General features: G+C 39.8%; 2 protein-coding genes across 6 annotated transcripts; one reads left to right on the forward strand and one right to left on the reverse strand.

The window, feature by feature from the left end:
- Positions 1-428: 428 nt before the first annotated feature.
- On the reverse strand, positions 429-3575 carry mrps18b (mitochondrial ribosomal protein S18B). The gene is made up of 7 exons (XM_053638948.1): positions 2999-3575; positions 2661-2823; positions 2479-2576; positions 1482-1550; positions 1317-1383; positions 1168-1227; positions 429-1086 (listed from the first exon to the last, which is right to left on the reverse strand). The coding sequence occupies exons 1-7, from the start codon at positions 3077-3079 to the stop codon at positions 890-892; spliced, it is 735 nt and encodes a 244-aa protein (XP_053494923.1). The 5' UTR covers positions 3080-3575; the 3' UTR covers positions 429-889.
- A 679-nt stretch (positions 3576-4254) lies between these two features.
- On the forward strand, positions 4255-17230 carry ppp1r10 (protein phosphatase 1, regulatory subunit 10). Of its 5 annotated transcripts, none has more exons than XM_053638943.1 (22): positions 4255-4429; positions 4546-4665; positions 6539-6558; positions 6698-6882; positions 7080-8770; positions 11427-11539; positions 11653-11739; positions 11828-11963; positions 12067-12118; positions 12343-12429; positions 12611-12742; positions 12938-13043; positions 13173-13276; positions 13400-13503; positions 13616-13775; positions 13886-14026; positions 14120-14366; positions 14486-14561; positions 14719-14934; positions 15068-15203; positions 15333-15698; positions 15792-17230. In XM_053638943.1, the coding sequence occupies exons 6-22, from the start codon at positions 11433-11435 to the stop codon at positions 15914-15916; spliced, it is 2382 nt and encodes a 793-aa protein (XP_053494918.1). In that variant the 5' UTR covers positions 4255-4429; positions 4546-4665; positions 6539-6558; positions 6698-6882; positions 7080-8770; positions 11427-11432; the 3' UTR covers positions 15917-17230. The 5 variants fall into 5 exon arrangements, with proteins under 5 accessions (XP_053494918.1, XP_053494917.1, XP_053494919.1 ...); XM_053638942.1 differs by having other exon boundaries at positions 6542-6558; XM_053638944.1 differs by having other exon boundaries at positions 4612-4665; positions 6542-6558.
- The last annotated feature ends 494 nt before the right edge of the window (positions 17231-17724 follow it).

Consider the following 17724-nt stretch of genomic DNA (forward strand, 5'->3'; position numbering starts at 1 on the left):
TCTTGGTTTTGATTTATTGTCAGCTTTTTCAGGAAGTACAGTTTGAACTTCACCAGCATTTAACCTACATAGTGTTTTTCTAAATAACCTACAGGAGGGCTGCATGTTATGGATAAAAATCACACATTGCCATTATGATTGATTTGTCCTGCATTAGTTTAACACTTCCAAGCCCCCACCCCACCCCACCCCACACACAACGTATCAAAACCCATCCAGAAAGTTTGATCTGGAACCTTCATTACAACCTCCCAGTACACAGTTTAGTCTGAGCTTTTGCAATATTAGCAATTAATATTGCAAAGGCCACTATTAATATATATAACATTAACATTATATATCTATTGTGCAGCCTTAATTGCATTAGTGCAAAATTGAAACGCAACTAAACATAATGGGATCTTACTTACGCATCTGAGTATTGACAATACAAATAAATAAATACATTTTGCAGTAGGAAGTGGTACTTTGTCTCTTTATTATGGAGGTATTTACAACACATTACCAATTTACAGGTGAAGAAAGTCCAAAATACATATTGATACCTGTGGTGGCCAACTCTGGAATATAATTATTTCTGCTTTTCTTCTCAATCATGTCCTTTTTGAGTGTATTAACAGAATTTTAGTATTACTGATCATAGCATGAGTAATTTTTCCATCGCTTATTAAATATGAGTGTAAGGACTGAATAGTTATGGTACTTAAATAATACCAAGTTCTATCTCACTCAGTTCCACATTGCTGTTTGTTTGAAATATTACTGCTAGAGCCTGTTTCCTCAACACATTATACAAATCCATGCTTTATAATTCACTGTTCTCAGTCCATAACAAGGTTAAATCTGTACCCTACAAACCTATTCAGCATGTAATATTGAGAAAACATCTCTACTTCAGGTAAGGTTTGTATATCTTCTTCACTCGGGCCAGCTCCCGTTCATCTGGCTCTATGTCACCGTACCACGCGTACCAAGGTTCGACATGGGTGTAAGCAGGTGGCACAGGTGTGCGCCCCACTGCGCCATGGGAATTTGAGAAGTCCTCTCCAGAATAGTCTACAGAAGGTAACTGGGTGGGAATCAAGCCTAAAAGATAGAAGTGATCTTTTAAAAGCCACTTCAATACAAAATGCAAATACTATTGTGTCAGATGTCTTCGTGTCTCACCATAGTCTCTTGCAGTTTCAATTGCTGCGTTAAGTAGTTTCTGCTGCTTCATGCATACACCTGAAGGGCATGAAAACAGCAGAGATGATGGATCTAAATGTAATTTACTGTAAAGTTGAGACCATAAGAGGAAAAATGTGTGGGATTACCAGTTCTAGTAGGATCGTACACCATTCCTGTGTGAGGGCTTATGAACTGTTGCAACAGGTTAACGTTCTACAAAGACAAAGATTAGATTTTAAACCATTTTGTGGAGCATGTATACAATTTCAAAAAAGGCAAATCACACTGAGGGTATGTGTGCATGTACAAACCTGGTAGTGGATGATTATATTTGGATCACGGCAGATTGGACAGGGGTTCCCACATATCTTGTCTCCTCGCTGTTGCAACATAAAAACAAAAATGTCTGATAAGTCTACAGACACCTCAATGAATTCCCCCAATGACAATGAACAAAGCCTGTATTGAAACCTTAGAGGCCATTTTGCAACACAATACATTTTTCCAGCAGTAGCAAATTTGACTTTTCTAAGGGATTATCTAAAACTTCTACAGCTATAATTCCCTTAAAAGAAAAAAAAAATCCACCCTGAATGACTTGTATAGAAATCATTAACATGTGTTCTTCAATTATGTCCAAAATGTACATTATTTTGTAATAAAATTGAGTTGCGTTTTTTAATTTACAATTCATTCCTTGATCAATATGATCATTACACCCCCCACCAAGAGTTTTCTACATTACCCACAATTCTGTTTGACAACCTGCTGATAGTGCCACCAGTGAGAATTATTATTTGCTTGATCTCTACATAAAGAGAGCAATGCAGCAGCACTTCAGTCCTTTTGCCTGTCCAGCTTTTGCACTTGCTCATCTGTACACTCTGCTTAAACAGATCAGCTTCAACTTTTATGCTAATAACAATCAGCACCGTTGCACACAGCGCTTGCTTTAATGTCTTCGCCACTTCTCGGTTGGGTTTCTCATTGACATGATACTGGAAAATGGTGACTGAGAATGGAACAACAGAACCTGATCATTATCTCCTATGTTTGAGATAACTGATTTTTTTTTTTTCCCCCCCATCCTGACTGCCATTTTAACTGCAGTAACTGTTCCTCAGTGGCGTCGGCCCAGCAGACAATCTTCTGCAAACTTCTCCCAGGAATAATGCAAATACAGCACCTATCAACAACTTGATATTGATATTTTAGTTTGGAATTTTCCTTTATGATGGTTATGGGGATTCCCACAGGGGAGTGTGTTAAAACAGTATTGGATAATAGTGTATTAAAGCAGTTACATACTATGCAGGTCTTCCTGGTCTTTTGGGGGGGAATACCACCTTTATGGTTCCGTCTGTAGTCAGCCCAAACTGGTCTGGATCCATAGCGCTCAATGTACTCTGAAGAGAGAACAAAATAAAAGCATTTATACTGAAAATGTACATATTATATTACCAAAACAAGAACAACAGATTTCTCTGTACCTTCACTTTCCAGGTATTCCCATGGTGCATCTTTATAACGAGGATGTGACTCTAAAGCCTCAACTGCCCGAGCACCGACTCCATCACATGTCAGTTTAGCAGAATTAAAAAAGTGTCGCAGGACTGGAGTAACAAACAGGACCGTAACTCCATTGTGTATTGTCTGAAATTAAAAAAAAAACAACACATTTTCTTATTAGTCCCAGCTGTCAAAACCTTTATTCGCTTGCTAGCTGACTTCTTTCACAGATTAATTAAAGTTATAATACGAACATTAACGCTACTACATACATCTTGGCTCAGGTACTGTAAACGTTTATAAAAGAACAAAAACAAACCTGAGCTCGAAAAGTTTTTTGAAAAACAGCAGGAGAGACGCGACAAGCCGCTCTCACGATGCTCTGTAAGGACGCCGCCATTTTGTCTTTATACGAGAGGGAGGTTAAAGTTGAACACAAAGGACGTAATGCTTTCCCTCACAGACAGAAAGAGCTCGTTTATGTGTTGTATTGCTGTTTTTCATTTATTTTCATTTTCTAGCTGTTGTTAACTCTTTTCATCTCTGTTTTAAAGATATGTATCGATTCAGTTTATAGGTTTTAACCCGTGGATACTGTAAAATGATTACAGTTTGGGATAAACACTATGAATGTAGTCTAAAGCCTACTGTACAAAGATTTTTTTTTAAATGATATCATCTTCAGCTGTAACTTGTTAATTTCTCTTTTTGTAATTCACTTCTGATTTATTTAATTTCTTTCTTTTGGTCAAATCAAACAACTTCTTTTTTATTTATTAATTGTTTTTTTTTTTTTAAAGATTTTGTTCTGATAAATTGTTCCATAACTGTTAACTGTTCCACAACTAAACAGCTGGGGGGAAAATGTTATTTTACTGTTTTCCCCCTGCTGAACCACCCCCCACCCCCCCATAAAAAAAAAAAAAAAAAAAAAAAAAAAAGAATAGAGACAGTCGGACACAGTCAGGTTTAGGACACAAGTCAGGTTGGTCATCATAGGGATAGTAATCAGTCTTTGTCAACATCAGCGTTTGGTCATTAGCGATTTCACCAAGCGTGAGAGACTGCTCCGAATGAGAGAAACAATACAAGGCAAAATGAGCAAGACAAGAAGAATTATTGCACCTATTGGTAGACAGACGGTTAATATCAACAAGCCCTATCCCCCGAGTACTGAGTTCAGCCAATCAAACCCCATCTCGCTAGTCTGCAGATCAATGCATTAAATGATAGAATAACCATTATGTGTCTGCGTGACGAGGGGATGTGTGACATTGAGTGGGTAGCACAGTTGCCAATGATTCTTCTGACAAAATTATTATACCGTTATTATCTCTCTCTCTCTCTATATATATATATATACCCGTCAGTATATATCTTAGTTTTAAAGCTATGATCTAAGAAACACCAATATCTCTGCCGTTGCAGAGGCGAAGTTCCTGGAACTTCTTATAAGAAATCGCTTCCATGTAATACTTCTCTCAATGTAATACGCGCATTTCTAATACCATTGACTCCCTTCCATGGAGACAGAAATACACAATGACGTCATAAATTTCTAATTCTAATTCTAAATTCTTGATGATTCCAATAGTCAGTGGTAAGGCTGCATTGGTCTTTCAATCTGCACAATAAAGGGCAAACTGCCTGTGTGTCAACACTGAAAAGCTGAAAAGACTTGCGAAACCCAGCCAGGAGACACCAAATTGTCGTGGAAATTAGACAACACTCGCACACTCACCCTCTGAAGGTAAAAAAATGTTAGTACAGAAAGATGGTTAATACCGGATAGAATAAAGCAGGATAGAATAATGAGAGCGGTCTGAATCGCTTGTGCTGAACCACTACTATTTATATGAAACGCAGGGCATGACAAACTTCTGTGTACCAATAAGAAGCAGTTCGAGACAGTTCAAACAGGCTTTGTTTTAGGGTCTTGGAAGATATGCAGAAGAACCTTGAACAGAAGAACATGTTTGTGTCTCTGTAAGCAGATAAACATTTTGTACTGATCTCAGTGACATGGCCTTCTTAGGCGTTATCCTCAGATCAACATAAAAAGAACAAGAACAAAACTATTACAAAAGTAAAAATGAATAATTTCTCTCACATTACAATCAGCTAACCATTAACAACATTAACATTACTAGTCCTTATTGGTATTCACTAGACATAACATACCACCAATAGAAGGCAAGAAATTACCGGTAGAGACCCATAGGGACCATTACCATTAAAACCAATACAATTCCTTAAAAAACACATTCTATGAGGATTGAGAGTTTCTATAGTTTTTTTTTTAGCAGGGTTGTATACACACAGTATCTAACAAAAGTGAGTACACCCCTCACATTTTTTGTAAATATTTGATTATATCTTTTCATGTGACAACACTGAAGAAATGACACTTTGCTACAATGTAAAGTAGTGAGTGTACAGCATGTGTAACAGTGTAAATTTGCTGTCCCCTCAGAATAACTCAACACACAGCCATTAATGTCTAAACCGCTGGCAACAAAAGTGAGTACACCCCTAAGTAAAAATGTCCAAATTGGGCCCAAAGAGTCAATATTCTGTGTGGCCACCATTATTTTCCAGCACTGCCTTAAGCCCCTTGGGCATGGAGTTCACCAGAGCTTCACAGGTTGCCAATGGAGTCCTCTTCCACTCCTCCATGATGACATCACAGAGCTGGTGGATGTTAGAGACCTTGTGCTCCTCCACCTTCTGTTTGAGGATGCCCCACAGATGCTCAATAGGGTTTAGGTCTGGAGACATGCTTGGCCAGTCCATCACCTTCACCCTCAATGAACTGTAGCTCCCCGGTGCTGGCAGCACTCATGCAGCCCCAGACCATGACACTCCCACCACCATGCTTGACTGTAGGCTAGACACACTTGTCTTTGTACACTTTACCTGGTTGCCGCTACACACGCTTGACACCATCTGAACCAAATAAGTTTATCTTGGTGTCATCAGACTCAGGACATAGTTCCAGTAATCCATGTCCTTAGTCTGCTTGTCTTCAGCAAACTGTTTGCGGACTTTCTTGTGCATCATCTTTAGAAGAGGCTTCCTTCTGGGACGACAGCCATGGAGACCAATTTGATGCAGCCCTTAAACCTCTGCAGCAATGCTGACAGCACTCATACGTCTATTTCCCAAACACAACCTCTGGATATGACGCTGAGCACGTGCACTCAACTTCTTTGGTCGACCATGGTGAGGCCTGTTCTGAGTGGAACCTGTCCTGTTAAACCGCTGTATGGTCTTGGCCACCGTGCTGCAGCTCAGTGTCAGGGTCTTGGCAATCTTCTTATAGCCTAGGCCATCTTTATGTAGAGCAACAATTCTTTTTTGGGCCCAATTTGGACATTTTCACTTAGGGGTGTACTCACTTTTGTTGCCAGCGGTTTAGACATTAATGGCTGTGTGTTGAGTTATTTTGAGGGGACAGCAAATTCACACTGTTACACAAGCTGTACACTCACTACTGTACATTGTAGCAAAGTGTCATTTCTTCAGTGTTGTCACATGAAAAGTTATAATCAAATATTCACAAACGTGAGGGGTGTACTCACTTTTGTGAGATACTGTATATATATATATATATATATATATATATATATATATATATATAAATACAAGCTGAAAAGCTTGTTTCCTGATATATACAATGGGGTCCAAAAGTCTGAGACCACACTGAAAATATGTGTTTGGCTCTATGAAAACATTTACAAAAATCAGGTCAATCTTAAACCTCAAAACTTTACAATCGTTGAAATGTAAAAATAAATGAATATTTATTTTTTTGTCATGTTCCTTGATGATAAAATAACCCTGTTAACGGAATCGAAAGTAGATAAGATCACAAAAAGAGTAAGTCTGTTTTAAGTCTTGGATTACAAATATTATTTTATTACAACTGGATTGTCATGTAACAAATTATCTAATATTTTTTATAGTTAGTCTTGTTTTCTATATGTAATTCCCTCTATTGTTTTCGTTTTATGTAAAGAAAAGTGGACGTGATTGGGGGTTGGGCTGTTGTCCTTCACGAACAAAAGGTCGTTTCGACGAGAGCGCCTGCGCCACAGCTCACAGGCCGAACTGCGCATGCTCGAACAGCCATCTGACGAAAAAATCGTCATCTGTATATAAAGGCGGTCCCACCCTTCTAGATCATTCCTGGATTTGTCTGAGGTAAGTGTTCCTGTGGAGGAGGATTCTACAATTTTACATACGCTATTTAATTATTACTTACTCGTGTTTTTGGTCCTCGTTTTGTTTGTATTTTAATTGATAAGTGTGAACGATTTTTGATATTATTTCCCCCTCTTGTTAACGTCCATCATGTTTTTTTCCCCCTAACCGACGTTTGTTCATCTGCTTTGTTCCAGGTATCAAACGATCTCACTGAAGCTCTTGGCGTCGAGGATTTTTCCAACTGTGTGAAGATCAAAACCCCCCCAAAAAAGTTTTTTTCTACTCGAGTAACGGACATTTGACTTCTACTTTTTTGCTCCAGATTATTCAAGAAGGAAAAGCTAGCATTCTAGCCACATCATTCCCGCCCATTAAGTCATTTTAAGTCAAAATGATAGAGTCATGACAGTTTAAGCTGTCTAAAACTGTTCTGAAAATTGTTGCTGTTAAGCACAAAATATTATAGGTACCCGAGACGCAGAGGAGAATTATAAATAGTAAGTGTTTACTTTCAAACCAATTTGAATCGAAATTTAACGGTTAATCAGTTGCCTGTCTTGGAAATGATCAATTCTTACTTAAAGTAGTTAGGAGAAAGCTGTGATAAAGCGAGTAAAGCTGGCTAGTTAGCGTATGAGCTCACACCGCAAAGATAGCAGCGGCTAAACGCCCTGTTTCTCTTTGTGTGTGTGAGACGGATTCATATTCTACTAATTACTGATTAAACATGTTTTAAAATAAGCTAGCGATCGCTTCTCATAAGCAATCTGTTCATAAAGATTGCCGCAGCATAAAGCAGGATGTAATTATTATTATTAACGTGCTTTTGAAAGGAGAGCTCATTGGGACATTCAACGCAATCTGTCCATAAAGATTGCACGATGACGACTGTGGATGTACAAGGGCTGAAATGTTCGATTATTGGCTTATCTTTGTAGTTAAATTTAGTAAAATAAACAATTTAAAAAAAAAAAAGCGCATAAATGGAAGTCGGTTAGCTTTTAATGGAAATTTTTTGTACCGCTGAGAAATGTCGAGGTTGTTCGTGTAGTCGTGTTTTGCTTTTAAAATGGCGGACAGGTTGTCCTTTGCTGAGATCCAACGCAATGGTGGCTTTGGCTTTGAGACCAGATGGTATTTGTTTGCTCGGGATTTTCTCGTGTTGTTCTAATCAGAGTCGGTCGGAATTCAATTTTTTACTATATATATATATATATATTTTTTTATTTTTGGGAGTGGGGGTGCGCGTGTAAATAGTTTTCGGGGTTGTTTGGATATATTTCAAGATGGCGCCCGGGCTTCTTCACGAACGCGAAGCGGTTAACGGAAAAGGGGGCGGGGCTTAGCGCACGCGCTTGCTTCAGGGGGTGTAGAGCCGCACGCGCAGGATGACTCTGACAGATGGCGAGAGCCACAGTGGGGCTTCTGTAGATGACTCCCATTTTATATAACGCATCTGTTTTAACACAGCGCGGTTTGGGCATTGTCAAATCACCGGGTTTGTCATGCAGATTTATTGTGATTATTTATTTAAACAATATTGTGTGTTTAAAAAAAACCCAACAACAACAAAAAAAAAAGGCATGAAGGAGTTCCATTTCGTACCACCCTGTGTGAGGTGATGTGATGTTTAAAAGGGCATTACACAGTCCGTGTGTGTGTGTGTGTACATTTTAATGTGTTTCTTTTCGAACTTGACAAGTTTATTCACTATATTTCTGATGCGATATTTCCGGCAGTCGCGTCCACTTGTTCATGAGGTAACTGCCAGCTTTGTTTACTGTGTGTAACAGTTGTGACATTTTCAGGAGTGTGTATTGTACCGTGTAACGGAGGTCGATACTGAATTCAGAGACTAAAAAAAACTTCAACAACACTTTTACGGGTAAGACACAACATGATTTCCTCACACGACTCACATTATGTTTGGTTACAAATGATTTTTGATAAGTTTATTTACATTTAAACAGAAATAAAAAATAAAATCCCAGGTAGCATTTTCGCCACTCGGAAAAAAAAAAGAGCGTACATGCAATAGTACAAGCACATAAATATATATATATATTCACTACACAAGTTGCATGCTGAAGTCTATCATCTTTACCTCATAGTTTTAGATATTCTTTTGCCGTTGTATAATCTGAAGCCCGGATAAAGTTTTTGGTATTGTACAGTCCAGAAGTAATGTGTGTATGATCGGAGATCCTTTGGGTTCTGCTTTACACTGAGCGGCTGAAGGAGAGTTTTAAAGCCCGGCGACACAGAGTGGGCGGGGCGAGAGCGTGTCGGTAGCTCCGCCCATCTTCCCGCCTATTTAATAGAGTGCTTCCAAAAAAAAAAAAGCCTGATTTCCTCATAGGCAGGTCTGCTGTAAGGTTACAACTCAGTGGAGCAAACCAAGTGAAATACTCATGTAGACAGGGTTTTTTTTTTCCTTTTTTTTTTGTAAATATCTTTTTGATCACACATTGCCCTACACGGTTTGTAAACCATGATTTTCAATTATTTTTAGTTCTGTGTCATGTCTACAGAGCAGTAACATTTTGGTGGTGTTCCTCTTTTTATATATATATATATATATATATATATATATATATATATATATATATATATATATATATAATTTCAAGAATTAAAATCAATAATTTCTCTTTCATCTATTTGTAAACAGCCTCTATCGTCTGCATTGATTTTATTATTCAACAGTATTAACAATTTTGACTACTTGATGGCACCATAGTACACAAAGCAAGTTTTGATTAATTAATTAATTAACTAATTAATAAATTATCATCAGCATAGTGCAGCTTTTACATTTAAAGCCCTGGAGTATTTACCTTTTTTTTTTTTTTTTTAAAAATGTATGTTTATATAATTGTTGCATGAATATTAGTAATAAATGTATGTATGTCTAATTAAGGTATATACACGTATGTGTGTGTGTATATATAGTCTTAGTATTTAGGGCTGCAGGTTTTCTATACAAGTGTGCCTCAGTGTTTATGTTGTAGAGAAAGTATTACACAATCCTGTTATGTGAGAATTACATCTGTGGCTTGGTGGTTACCTTGAGCAGTTTTTACTGCCACCTGGAAAGGAGGTGTGTATTCTGGGTTGTACTGACATGTTTTCATTTCAGTTTTCTGTGTGACTGTGTGTTTTTGTTGGAATATATATATATTATCCAAACGTGACAGATTTTCACAAAGTTTCTTGAAAGAGAGAGATACTTCAATATTTTGCTGTGCAATAGAAATCACTCACACAGCATCACAATGATCACAGGTGTAGTAAAACAGTTGACCAATAATAAAATTGCTGTTCAGTGTTTTAGCTTTTTGTACATTCTCCTCCAGTAGGTATTTTTTATATATGTAATTTTCACTAAAGCTTCTGTAACGAAAATGCAATTAAATAAATTCACACATGACTACCTGTTTAAAATTATAATCAAGTACACTGAAAGGTTTTTTTTATTTAAAAAAAAAAAAAAAGGAGTTACCAATAGGCTTGGAAAATGACCATGTCAGAAATCATGTATGTAGTCCCTTTTAAATATTTACATACACATCATAATAAGGAGAGCAGGTGGGTCATGTGTTAGAGGAAGGTTGTAATAATTCACTTATAAAGTTTGTACCCATGGTGAATATTGTAAGCCTGTTATGAACAATATTAATATAAAAGGATTTTAATTCCTACCAGACATTACCTCCCACCTAAAAGTCAATTACATACAGTTTATTTTGTTAATATGTGAGTAAATTTTTCACTATACGTAAGCAGTGTTATATGCCAGAGACCAGGTCGAGGGAAATCATATCATCTGTCATGTTCATTATGCCTATACCTTTTTTCATATCACATAAGTTGCTCAACTTTATCATTCCATGTTTTTAAATTGTCCAAGCATAGAGTTTGTGTCACTGAAGCTTTGTGTGTACTTCGCAAGCCATTCTTACATTCAAATGCCAGTGCTTTTATTTTAGAGCAGGCCCAGCCAGGTTCACGAACATACTTATGGAACGTTTCGTGCCGATTTTATGCCCCATGACCCGAGCTGTCTCATCAGTGCTTGTCATAGGTGTCTGATGGATCTGGGATCACGATTTGACTTTGCCCTGAGGTCTGTGGACGTGATGCAGTTGTACAGTCGAGCTCAACAAACAGCTCTTCGTGTAGCTCAACTTAATTAAAAACTTCTAAAGCGTTTGGGGTATGATGGAATAAGGATGCCACCGATTGGAATTTCCTGATAGGTTGTATCTATCATGGCCTTTTTTTGTGTGGCTTTTGTTTATAGCCCAGTAAAGCGTGTGTAGAGTTGATTTCAGCCCGTGTGTGTGGTATTTTGTGTTCCAATGAGCTCTCTAAATCTACTTTGACGAAACCATTTTTAAACTTTAGGGTTAGCTACAGCTGTGGTAATTCACTTACCGCACAGATACTCTAGAGTAACAACCATTGTGTAACCTCAGACAGTATATAAATGCCACTTATTCTCTTAATTCTTTCTCTCTCTGCCCTGTCTGTTTGTGTAGGCTGTAATGGCAGTGGGCCCAGTGGACCCAAGGGAGGTATTGAAAGGAGTGGAGGCGCTACTGGGGAAGGATGGTGAGCTCCGAAGCCTGGAGGGTGTTGCCAAAGTATTCAGGTGAGACTTAAACACATATTGTACAAGAATTGGTGATCCCCATTTGATTGTTATTCTAATCTCATGATTTTTTTTTTTGACTTTTTTTTTTTGTTGTTGTTTTTTCACTGCAGTCTGATGAAGGCCTCTCATAAAATGGTCAGCAGGTGCATGTATCTAAATATCTTGCTGCAGACCAAATCACATGACATTCTTAATCGGTATGTATATATAGCCTATACAAGCTATAGAGTGCAACTTTATGTTTTTTATGAGTCTGTCCAAACCTACAGTTATTCTGCTTTACAGATTTATCCGTGTTGGTGGCTACAAGTTGCTGAACTCTTGGTTGACTTATTCCAAGACGACCACCAATACCCCAATGCTGCAGCTCATTCTTCTCACTCTGCAGAAACTGCCTCTTACAGTGGACCATCTCAAACAGGTAGCTCTTTACTTCAAGCTCTCTGCCAGTGCTGTTTATGTAAACACATATTTTTTGATGTTTTCTAATTATTATTATTATTTGTGGCTGTTTCTCACACTAGAACAACACGGCAAAGTTGGTTAAGCATCTGAGCAAGAGCGGGGAGACAGAAGGTAAGAGTCCAGTTGTGGTGTATTATTGTGGTGGTACTCTGATGTATACATGTAGATAAAACTTCAAGAGGAACATGTTGAGGAGCACATGTCTCCCGATGCCTTCTAGTCTAATGGAACCCTGTTCGATATACAATGGACGATCTGCTAATACACATCTTAACACTTTTATTAAGATTCCTTCCTGTTTGCTCAGTCCTGCCTGTCGGGTTTGTTCTTTGCAGAGTTGAGAAAGCTCGCCTTGGTACTCGTGGAAGGTTGGATGGCTATCATCCGCTCTCAGAGTGTTTCCAGCGGTGCCTCGCCTAACGGTAACAAGTTCTTCTTTTTTCTTTTATGTCATTCACATAGCAATTTCATCACCCTCTCGGGTTTCATTCTCACCCGCACAATTTGTCATAATACAAAAAAAAAAAATTTAGTCCACATTCCTTTATGTGGTGCTTCAACGTTCATCACACTCTTAATGTGTATTTTTTATTTTTTTTCCAGACAAGAAAAGAAAGAAGGAAGACGTTAAAGTGCGTCCAGAGGTGAAGGCTGTGGAGAAAGGGACAGAAGAGGAGAGGAAAAGAGAAAAGCCAAAGGCCCATGCGCCTAGTCATGCGAAGATTCGCTCCACAGGTCTGGTCCCCATCTTTATGTCGTCACATTGGTTGATTTACAGCGTGTTTATATTTTGTGGTCTTCTGAAATGTTAATATATGAGGCTGGATTTATTTTGCTCGTTCAGTGAGGAAGTCTAATGTAGTACGTTAACTGTTAGTAGGATTTGTTGGATGTTTTTATAAGCGTTGCTCTTATGCTTCATCTGAACAGGTTTAGAGGTAGAAACTCCAACACCCATCCCTACAAAAAAGGTCCCTGTAGTCCCCCAGCTTGGAGACAAATACAACATCAAACCTGCCGTCCTTAAGAGGCCTAGGTAAGTTATATGTTTAACAACCCGGTAATAATCTGCCTTGGCGTTTACACGCCTTGCGTTAAGTGAACGTGTTGCGTATTGCTGCCCTCTGCTGGTGAATGTTAACCTCGGTCATGTTGCTTCCTCCAGCTCTGGTTTATCAGACGCGCCACCTGTGGAGAAAAAATACAAGCCTCTTAACACCACGCCCAACTCGACCAAAGAAATCAAAGTCAAGCTCATTCCTGCACAACGTAAGCACCCCGTTTGGCATTTTATGCACATAAAGATGTAATAATATATTTAAAAGATATTATTTTGTTACCTATTTATGAAGCTTGCCACTTTGTTGTAAAAGTGTCTTTCCATTCCATTAGCTATGGAGAGCCTGGGCTTTCTGGATGCACTTAACTCTGCTCCAGTGCCAGGAATCAAGATCAAGAAGAAGAAACCCAAGGCAGTGTCTCCTACCTCTAACAAGGTAGAGTCAGAAATAATTTTTATTATTATTATTTTTATTTTTTAGCTGCTCTTCCGGAGGAATAAATAAACAGCGGCGTTCACGTGTTCTCTTTTCTTCTGATTTTCCACAGCCATGTCCGTTTGAAAGCAAGCCCCAGTCATACTCGAGCACGCAGACCAAGCCGTCTTCCCCCGAGGCTCCTGCGTCTCACACTCCTCCACATGAGCCCCAAGACCTGGAACAGCCAGGCACGCCTGTCCCCACCGAGGACCCTGAGGCTATGGACACTGGTGAGTTCACTCAGCCTCCACTGTGCACTATAGAGGACTATTACGCATGATTGTGAAGATGTTTTATGACTTACTAAATAAAAATCTCTTTGTCCTGTATGTGTGTACAGATAAGCCTAATGCGCTTTCAGAGCCACGCGGAGAGGAAGAGAGCCTCACAAAGAAAGGCAAGAAAAAGAAGAGCGTTCGTTGGGCCGAGGAAGAACAGCTCAAAGAATATTTTTACTTCGATCTGGACGAGACAGAGAGAGGTAAGGACGGACCCGTCTCACTCCTCAAACTCCATCCACGCAGTTTCGCAGGTGATTGTAATATAATTCACATCGTTTGCTTCCTTCCCTCAGTAAACGTCAACAAGATTAAAGATTTCGGCGAAGCGGCCAAGCGGGAGCTGATGATGGACAGGCACACCTTCGAGATGGCCCGTCGACTTTCACATGATGCCATGGAAGAGCGGGTGCCCTGGACACCCCCGCGACCTTTGATCCTGTCAGGCTGTCTGGTCAGTCCAGGGTCCAGCAGCACTGAGAAGCTGACGCAGAGGGACAGAGAGATGGGCATCCTCCAGGAGATCTTCCTCAACAAGGAGAGGTGAGAGCATCTTATTCGCTTGAAAACAAATACATTGTCACATTCATTAACGTGTTCACAGATATGTTTTTGGACATTTTAAATATCGCGTCTAAAGTCATTCTCCGCTTTTCATTTAGTGTCCCGGACAGCCCACACGAGCCGGACCCAGAGCCTTACGAGCCGATGCCACCACGTCTCATTCCTCTGGATGAGGTACACACCTCCTCTATGCCTTCACCTACACTCACACGCAGTCAGGGAATTTCTCTGGGGCAATATTGCGAGCTTGCAAACATTTTAGACATACTGATTTGTAAGTCCTCCACACTGGCTTATTTCCTTTCCTTCCTCTGTCTCTTTGACGATCCAGGACTGCACGACGGTGGAGGACAGCTACACGGAAACCGCCGACACTGCTGCATCGTGTCCACCCCCCACAGCCCAGGAGGGGTCCAAGCTGCCCCCTGTCCTCGCAAATCTCATGGTCAGCCTGAACAGCAGCAACCGCAGTCCGCAAGCTCCGAGCAACACACCACCTCCCAACAATTCCTCTGTGAATGTCCAAGAACTCCTCAGCTCCATCATGGTGCGTATTTTTTTTTTTTCTTCTTTTCTTTTCCCCTCCCCCTGAGCGTCCTCTCCTCCTTCCCCAACTGCCTTCCTCTTTGTCCAGGGGCTAATTTGATGTGTGTGTGTGTGTGTGTGTGTGTGTGTTTTAGGGTGCTCAGGGGTCTAACCAGTCAGCGGAGGACCTCATTAAGCAGCCTGATTTCTCTGACAAGATCAAACAGCTTTTGGGATCTCTTCAGCAGAACCAGAATCAGAACCAGAACCAGCAGGGCAGCGCTCCACCTAGTAAGCAGTTCAAAGTTGCTTTTATAGTGTGTGTGTGTGTGTGTGTGTATAAACAGTAGACATATTAGATTAAAACATGCCGGAGTGTTAAACAGCGTCGTTATTAAAGACTTGGTTGTGATTCGACAGTGAATGCAGGTCTTCTCGGCCACGGTCCCGGCATGAACATGAACAACAACATGAACATGCCGATGCCCATAAACGGCAGTTACCCACCGAACAAGCCACCCGGCGGGCCTCATTTCGGTCACCCGCCCCCTCCTCACGGGCACGGACCACCACCCTTTGGCGGAGGAGGGCCGCGCATGATGGGTCCTCCACCCGGACCTCAGGGCAGAGGAGGGGACAACGGAAACTACTGGGGAGACGACTCTATACGGGGAGGACCACACCGGGGCGGCCATTTCCACCGTGGGAGAGGAAGAGGAGGAGACCAAGGATTCAGAGGACGGGGAGGACGAGGAGGACCACGCGGAGGACACAACAACATGGGTGGTAAGATCATATTTAGTGTTTTTATTGAGTTTAAGTTGAGTTTTTGGTTCTTTGCGAGCTTAATCATTTTATTTTTGTCTTCTTTCTGATCAGACATGTCCAAAAGACCTGTGTGTCGGCATTTCATGATGAAAGGGAACTGCAGATACGAAAACAACTGTGCTTTCTACCACCCGGGTGTGAATGGTCCTCCTCTACCCCCCCAGCATGGGCATTAACTTCACCCCAAGGAGGCAGACTCTCCTTGAACCCCAAACACTCACACTGGATGTGATCCTGCCACTCACTTTCACTAGAGGGCAGTAGAGCACATTTTGAAGAATTTTTTCCCCATTTGATTCCTGTTCAGTGTTTACAGCTGCCTGATCAGAGACCGCGACGTCCGGACCCCCGAGCGTACCCCCCCCCCCCGTCTCTCGCTCTCTCTATGGGAAATTAATGCTTATAAATGACTTCATCATAAGAACAAGCTAAAGCCTGCAGTGATGGATAGACTTCCTGTGTAAATGCAAAAACTCAGTGTTACGATCACTTCAATATATTTTTGTGGTCATATGTACGACACTGATTTAAAAGTGCGGAAGAATGTGCCACTCTTCGATGACCACTATTGCAGCTTACTTTTGATTTACACTGATATATACGTTGTGTTCGCTTTGGGTGTTACCCATGATTTATTTTTATATTTTTTTTTTTACTTTGAGACTATGAATTTGGTTCAGCACTACAGAACCTTTTGAAGTGTGAATGTGTTCCCGTTAGTATGTGTTTTTGTTTTAAATTGTAGAACGGAGGGGAAATGTACTGTTTCGCCGTTTAAGCAGGTTACGGTTGCAGAAAGCGTCTCTCTGTTATCACCTGTGGTATATAACCACGCATTCTAGCACCTCCATTTTTATTCCAAAGTCCTTTGGGCGAACAGCTTTGCCCTCAGCTGCCTGGCTGATATGAAGCTGGATTCTCACTCACACATGCGCGTGCACACACACACACACACAAACACTCATAATAATGTGTCCTAGATTGCTATTAATGCTTGAACTTGTGTAAAAAAGGGGAAAAAAGACAATCAGGACAATTAGGGTGTTATCGTTTCATTCAGTCTGTGCATCCGTGCAGTCACACTCTCAAGTCATGGTCACGTATATCATACAGCAGTGCTAAACTGAGCCTAAGGCTCTGAACCACTCTCTGGGCCAACGCTAGTGTTTTCTGTGAAAACAGTGGCCTTTGTGTCTCTTGTGGGACTACATAATTTTTCTTTCCTTTTTTTTTCCTCTCTCCTGTTTTTATTTTTTGTAAAAATCAATTTTTTTCACCTCTATCCGAACGAGGTTTTGTTTGTGTTCTAGAGGTATATGTGTCTGAATTACAGTATCTTGCAAAGACACATTTATAAGTATATAAAATCTGTAAAGGTTTTTTTTCTACATGTACTAATAAATGTTCTAAAAATAAATTCTAGTTTCGAGCAATATCAATCACAATAACTTATTTATGTAGCGACTTTCATACAGAAAATGCAGCTCAAAGTGCTTCACAATTATAAAGAGAGGAAAAGAATACGTTCTATAACTAAATTTAAACCAAGGAAGGTTAATATTGTAGGGAAAATATAAAGAAGGAAAATAAAAACAACCTATAAAATGAGAGAATTTTCATTTTATAGGTTGTTTTTATTTTTCTTCTTTATATTTTCCCTACAATATAAATATAAAAGTTAAACACGATATAAAATGTATTCTTCATGCTCCATTTCGATTGGTCAGGTAATAAATGATTAATGTTCTGTAAAAGCACAACCAATTCATTTCAATGTGCTAATTCTGATACATTGTTTCTATGGTAACAGTTTACACAAGTACTTGTATGGTGGTCACGCCACGTAAACAGATATTTTTCAGTGTATAATTGTGAAGTTTTCTGTGAGGAAAAGTTCATATAGGATTTTTTGGAAGGAGTCTCCAGTGTTAGTGTGGTAACAGTCCGAGGTGAAGCTGTAATTAAGTTCTCTGACACGGGAAAG

Source organism: Ictalurus furcatus, chromosome 12 (assembly GCF_023375685.1).
Source record: "Ictalurus furcatus strain D&B chromosome 12, Billie_1.0, whole genome shotgun sequence".
In the NCBI taxonomy this organism is placed as follows: domain Eukaryota; kingdom Metazoa; phylum Chordata; class Actinopteri; order Siluriformes; family Ictaluridae; genus Ictalurus; species Ictalurus furcatus.